General features: G+C 44.5%; 1 protein-coding gene across 1 annotated transcript; it reads left to right on the top strand.

The window, feature by feature from the left end:
- The first annotated feature begins 407 nt into the window (after positions 1-407).
- On the top strand, positions 408-4,477 carry LOC147436971 (uncharacterized). The gene is made up of 3 exons (XM_086486365.1): positions 408-560; positions 660-2,655; positions 3,307-4,477. The coding sequence occupies exons 2-3, from the start codon at positions 1,123-1,125 to the stop codon at positions 4,087-4,089; spliced, it is 2,316 nt and encodes a 771-aa protein (XP_086342491.1). The 5' UTR covers positions 408-560; positions 660-1,122; the 3' UTR covers positions 4,090-4,477.
- The last annotated feature ends 2,491 nt before the right edge of the window (positions 4,478-6,968 follow it).

Genomic DNA, 6,968 nt, shown 5'->3' with positions numbered 1-6,968 from the left:
GTGCGTATTTGTACAAACCCCCAGATGGAAAAAATGCCGCCTCAAGGCACATGTAGTGCTAGAAGTTAATTGTATATTCTTTTCTGAGTTAGTGTAACATCTCCACTCCCAATTGTGAGCATGACCCAAAAAAAAGGGAAGGACGACTCAATTTTACAGCGGCAAGCGAGCAATCTAGGTTACGAAAGCTTTACTACCGCATTTCAAACATGGGAAACATACCTTAATCCAATAGAAGTTGTCTAAGATCCAAGATTACACAAAGGCCTTGTTTGCTGTAGCCTGTAGCATTAGCTATAGCAAAGCAAGCATTCTCACAATCATGATTCATCAATGTCTACATTTATTCTTTTTAGGGGAAAAACGGAAAAGAGTGAAAGGGAGGGTTTTGAATTGTGCGTGTGTGAGAGAGAGAGAGTAACTCTCCGTGGTGTGTGTGGAGAGAGAGAGATGAGCAGAGGACTCCCAAAGGAGGACGAGGAGAAGAAGATTCAAATTTCAAATTGTGGGTGCACGAGACAAGCCATGCAGGCAGCAGCAGAGCAAAAAGAAGCTTTTGGGTACTTCTCCCTCAGCTTTCCTCTAAACTATTTGTAAAACTTGTGCAGACTTCTGTCCTTTCTAGTGAACAAAACACTAATATAATGCTGTCTTTCCAGTGAATTTTCTTCATCTCCTCCTCTGACATAATGGCGGTGCCCACCCAGACGGAGCAGAAGTTGAGAGACCGCTCCTGCATCTAGTAGGACGGTTTACACATATTGAAAAGTGCTTGTTTCCTTTACGCCATTGATGGAACACACACACACACACACACACACACACACACACACACACAGAGTAACAACTAATCGTCTTCATTCATGTAATCCAACCGAACCTAGTGTGGTGCTACGGGATCACTCTCGTTTTCTGAGGAATCCGCTTCAGATCCATTTTCGTCAGGCACTGAATGTGCGCCCATAGCCACGTCCCCACGTCCCTTTGAGCTTCTGATCTGAATTTGCACTTGTGCAGCGTCCTATCCATGGAGATTGCCAGACATCTTCTACTTCACAGATTGTTATTGAGCTCATCAGCTCCTTTCTAGCAGCTCCTTTGAACTTGAGAGCCCACCTATCCATGGGCTCCTGTCTCAGCAAGCCCTCATCCAAGGGGAATAAGAAGAAGAAGAGAAAAGAAGCACATTGTGTGGAAAGGGATACACCTGTGCATGAGAAGAAGCCATGGAAAACTTCTGGAGAAGAAGCTGAAGAAGAGGAAGAAGAAGAAGCAGCTCCATCGAGGAATGCTAGAGCTGCTAGTCCTCGTTTATCAATTACAGAGGCAATTCAGCAGCAGCCATTACCCGCTCCATCAGTCTCATCCTTGACTGAAACAGCAGAATCTCGAGAGCCACAGCGTCTGACAACTTCACCATCTGCCCAAAAGGCTTATCCATCTCCTTCCTTGTCTCCAGATACTGTTACCTTGCCTCTCACAGCACAAACCCCCATGAGGAAGCACAGTGGTGAGTTTCCTGTCAATTCTCTCAGGAGACCCTCATCACCATGTAAAGCTCTTTTGCTCAAAATGCCTGCATCACCAGCAGGAATGAAAAAATCGACATCCTTGCACAGAACCGAAGAAGATGATTGCAAGTTCCCCTCCTTGGCAAGAAAGCAATGGCTATCACAGGCTTGCATCAACAAAGAAGATGACACTTTGACTATGCGGGGTAATGAGAGTGCAGGGGATGATGCAAGTAAGTGCAAAAACTCTTCAAGCAGAGACACCCTAATGCTAGCAAGCAGGGAGACCGCTGATACAATGAGTAAGGATTTGGGGCAGAGAACGTCCAGAAAGATGAAAGAAGAAATCAAAACGAAGGATTTGATTAATGGAAGCAAACTGCTGGTTGCAGACGCTCCGCCCCTTACAAATAAAACTGCACCCAGCAGGACTAACTCACTATCTCGAGATCTGTCGCCTGTCGAGCTTTCTAGAGCAAGGGCTCGACCTTCCTCTCCGTTGAAAAGATCACCCAGCATTAAAGACCACTCAGGTGCTGCTCCAGATGGCCCCCCACGCCTCATTCGCAGCTCTTCAGGCAAGGTTTCAAGCCCGAACAGAGCAGGTCTTCAGGCGGCTGAGCGACATGATTCCATGAAGTCTCGAGCCTTGCATAAGCAATCTCATAGCAAAGAATACATTCCAGATCCCGTTGCTGATCCATCTGCCCACAAACGATCTTCCAGCAGAGAGACTGTATCCGAGTTTTCTGCAGAAATCATTCGGAGGCCTTCTCCGCCCAAGAAGACTCCTATTGTGGTTCCTTCATCTATGTCATCATCATCTTTTGAGGGAGGCAGGCTTAATGTGAAAAGGCCATCAACACCCAGCAAGGAGAATTTGTCTTTACACAAATCTTCTAATCAGGAGCCTTCTTCCATAGCCAAGGGAGGAAAGGTTTCTGCTCAAAGGAGTTTGAGTATAGCAGTGCATGAGTCTGAGAACCTCACAACCAGCAGCAATAACAGGAATGGCAAGAGGAAAGAGAAGTCACCCCTCAGGAGGACTTGTAATGGCATGGCTACTTCAACAAGGAACACTGACCGCATGGCAGATGTCTCTATTAACTCAGACACCACGGTGGCAAGTCAATTTGATCTCGTGGTGGGTCTTCCATCTCTTATTTATCATGGTTTTATAAGCTCTTGTCAGCATGTTGTGTGGACCTTGTGAGAGTGGCTGAGAAATGACATGTAGTTAATACAAGGTACAAGCTCACCTGTTTGATTATGCCAAGGAACAGGATTATGAGGTTGCAAGCTCTATCCTGGTCTGTTTGGCCCTTGTGAGAGTGGCTGAGAAATGACGTAGTTCGCAGTGTACATACTCGCCTATTTTTACCACGCCCTGGACAATCGCACAAACAGATAACTGTATGAAGCTCTAGCCAAGCTACATTGAGCATTGGCCAGTTGGCAGCTGGAGAAGAGATGCAAGGGTTGGGATTGGTCAAGACGTTGGCTGGGGAAGAGAGAACAAGCGGTTTCTGCCTTTCTCTAGCTCTTGCTGCTAGATTATTATGTTGCTTAATGAGTTGGTTGGTCAGAAAACTTTTTTGCACTTGAAAAGAGTTCCTGTTGCATATTTGTGGGGCTAGGGTTATAAGAATTTTACCTAGGGTTGTCTGTCATTATATGTCTGTTGGGCTCATTAAAAGCAGTAACGAAAGTACTGGATAGAAGGTTTTTAAGAGCAAGCATGATGATATTCAACTGGTCATCATTGAAAGCTTCCTGGTTTTCTCTTTTGAACCAGGGTAAGGATCAGGCAGCCAGGACGAGGCGGCCTCCTAGCAGGATTCCATTGAAGGAATTAAATGACAACACAACCAGATCTTTCTCCTCAAGGCTGGGAACTAAAGAGAAAATTGGAGCTGCAGCAAAAGCAAACGATGCACATGACTTGCAAGTAAAAGAGGAACGAACCAAGGGCTATCCATCCGTTGGGAAAACTGATGAGAAAGTTGCATGTGACTTCCCCAATAGTTTAAATGATTATGTTAAAGATTCCCTCGAGGTCAAAGCAGAAAGTTTGGTGATGGGGGGTAATTCTGTGCTAAGTGCATTCAAGGCTTTGGAGGAGTACAGAATGAAGTATTCCAATTCGAACTCGGAGACCTATCAAGGTGCAGAAGAGGATGCATGGTACTCACGACCACAGCCTTACACAGTCGATAAAGAGCACTTCAGCCAACCTCTTCAAGGATCAGAAATGGGAAAAGCTCTTCCAAAGACCAACTCTCAACAGGCACAAGAGTTACCGAGATCGCGTTCAGCAAAGAAGTCCTGTGAGCAGTTCTTTTTTCCCGATGTGCAATCACTCCTTGCTTCAGAGAATGAAGGGTTTCAGTTAGATGGAGGTATGGCCATGCCAGCCTCCATATCAAAGGCTTGCTCTATATTAAGAGCAGTTGCGGACCTGAACATGGGGACATCTACATATCCCAAAAAGAAAGAGGTTCAGGACGAGATCGAGAGGCCCAATTTGCTAAGTTTTCAGTTTGGCGAAGGAGACAGCGACAGAGTAACGTTGAGCTAAGCAGTAATGTTTTGAACGGGCTCTGGCTTGTATATCTTTGCATTTGTTACAAACTTCTTGCAGGAATTTAATGAGCATTCTGCAGAGCGATCTACTAGCAATATGTATCGCACCAGATGTTGCGGTGGTCAGAAGACGGGTAGCTGGTTTTCAGAGATTGGATTCTTGTAGATGGGTGAGGATGCTTCAATTTTTTCCTCAAGTTAATGCTATTGATTTGCTGGAAGCAAGGGAAAGAGTTTTGTAAAATCTCCATGTACCATGTCTCTTGTACTGTGATTGTTCAACTGCAAATTATTTGCACACCCAAGTATTGCAAGGAGCAAAATTAATGGCAGGGTTGTCTATGACAGAGGTTTGTCTTTCCTAAAGCCACTTAGTTTGTCTATCAATTGTATGCCCCAGCAGGTTGTTTATTGATATACGGAAATGTTGATCTGTTGCATGTGTGGGTGAGAGAAGGCAATACTAAGTTTAATCCCCCCCCCCACACACCCCAAAAACAGCAAAAGGTGCAGGAAATTGTAGGAAAGAAAGAAGCTTGCACAAGAAAATTCTAAAGAGCCTTGGATACAAATAGACTGAATGGGGTAAGTAGCCATTTCTTAGGCTTTATGTTTAGAAACCTTATTAAATTTGGTCTGTCCACCATCGAGTTGAGAGTGCTCTAGGGCTGTGCCTCCATTGGGGTGGGCCAATCACTAATAGCTGGGGCTTGGTCGTCAGGTTTCTAGAGGAGCACTTTATCCAAGGCATTGACTTGTGTGATGGTTTTTATCACATGGCAAACAAGCTACAACATATTGATGGCCACGTCTGTGGTGGTACTGAAAAGAAGTTAATGTCTCTTTGAGAAGTAATGGAGGGGAATGCTGCTGTATTTGAACAGTTTTGGAAGCATAGATTATGCAGTCCTCGAGCACTCTCATGAGAATAGCCATTTCCCGATTGCGCTAATAAGCGTTTTCAAGACCCTCGAGTGAAGTGGTGGGCAGGGTAATTGTGCGCTCAGTTGTTCCGTATGCATTTCGCTAGTAAAGGCTTGGTGGGCAGGGTAATTGTGCGCTGAGTTGTTTCGTATGCATTCCGCTAACAAAGCCTTTGCAAACCCATCTGCCTTTTTTGGCAGAGTTAGCAACTACACAAGACTATGAAGAAGTGCTGCAGGCGAAAGCTGTCAAAAGGTGTGACAAATCCTTACCTTTTACATTTTTTACATTTTTACATACATTTTAGGGGAAATTACCAAAATACCCCTCTAATTCCCAAAATACCCCTCAAATTTCAAAAATTCCCAAAGTACCCTTGGTTGTGAGACTAAATTTCTTGAAAAATAAATTTTTCTGTAGGTCTTCACAAGAAGAGTGATTGTCTATCGTACAAGATGCTAAAACTACAATTTGAGTTGGTTACGTAGGCTTTGGAGATGAATTGCTTCATTATTTTTAGACATAATTGCCATTTTTGCGATGGTAACTGGTGACAAATTACATGCTGAGCACTCAAAAACGGATCTTAATTGTCAAAAACGAATGAAGATTAGAAAATCTTGAACATTCCAACCAAAATAGATGGTAACTGGTGGCAAATTACATGCTGAGCACTCAAAAACGGATCTCAATTGTCAAAAACGAATGAAGATTAGAAAATCTTGAACATTCTAACCAAAATAGATACAAGGGTATTTTGGGAATTTTTGAAATTTGAGGGGTATTTTGGGAATTTCCTCAAATTAGAGGGGTATTTTGGTAATTTTCCCTATATTTTAACTCTATCACCCCCTTTTTAAACTCTATCGCCTATCGCCTCCCCCCTCCCCCCCCCTCCCCCCCCCCCCTCCCCCTTTTTAGTGTTGCTTCTCTCTCTCTCTCACTCGCTCGCTCTCTCGCACGATCAAGAAACACACTTGAAGAGGGCGAACTGCAACCTTCAGTAATCGAAGAAATCAACACGATCAAGGAGCAAGTACGGGCCATCAAAGAGAGAGAAGAGCAACACAAAGAAATGACGACTTTTTGGGTGGATGTTCTTACCAAAACTCAACAGAAGGCGGATGAAGCCGAGAAATGGATCAAGGTGGCCAAGAAAGGAAAAGGCAAGGAGATAATACCCACGTCCACACCCACTATCATTAATCAAACACTAGAGGAGGAGCAAAGAAGACGGGTGCGCGCTTTACATGTGAGAATTTGCAGTCTTAAAGACAAAGGCAATGTGGACGAAGAAGTAAAAGAACTCACAGCCTTGATGAGGGTTCATGAGCCGACGCACACAAGGGCATGGAGAGTGGGCAACATAAAGAAAAATGGAAGCAGTGGAGAAACCTCAAAAGAAAGAGCACTCATCCTCCGTTTTCCCTCCATGGAAGCAAAGAAGTCCTTGAAGAAAAGACCAACTCTTAAAGAGACGGCATCTTTCTCGGGGATGATCTCACCCTCTCACAGATCGCTCATATGTAGGAAGTAATGTCGGAGATTAGATTGGCAAGGGGAAAAGGCAAGATTGCCTTTTACCGAGATGGAAAAGTGGTAATACTAGAGCGGCACTCCACATGACGGTGTGAGACATATGGGACCACACTCAAAGTGGCTGCCTGGAACTGTAATGGATCTCTTCGTCTTGACGTGGGTGCTTTTGAGGATAGCTTTACTAGAAGAGACATCATCTTTTACTCTGAGACACACCAGGTCCCTGGGCAATCCATGCCTCACATCAGTGGATACATGTGGGAGACAGCTTACAGACAAGAAACATGCTCAGAGCACAGAGGATGGGGCTCGGGGGGAGTGGCAGTGTTATTTAGAGAGGATCTGCAGCCATTGATACATATAGCCTACAGGGACGAGCATGCTAGGTACACGTGGGTGAGATTGAAAGCA

Source organism: Adiantum capillus-veneris, chromosome 17 (genome assembly GCF_014529385.1).
Source record: "Adiantum capillus-veneris isolate H3 chromosome 17, ASM1452938v2, whole genome shotgun sequence".
Lineage (NCBI taxonomy): Eukaryota > Viridiplantae > Streptophyta > Polypodiopsida > Polypodiales > Pteridaceae > Adiantum > Adiantum capillus-veneris.
The sequence above is the reverse complement of the archived record's forward strand: the minus strand, read 5'-3'. Positions and strand labels throughout refer to the sequence as shown.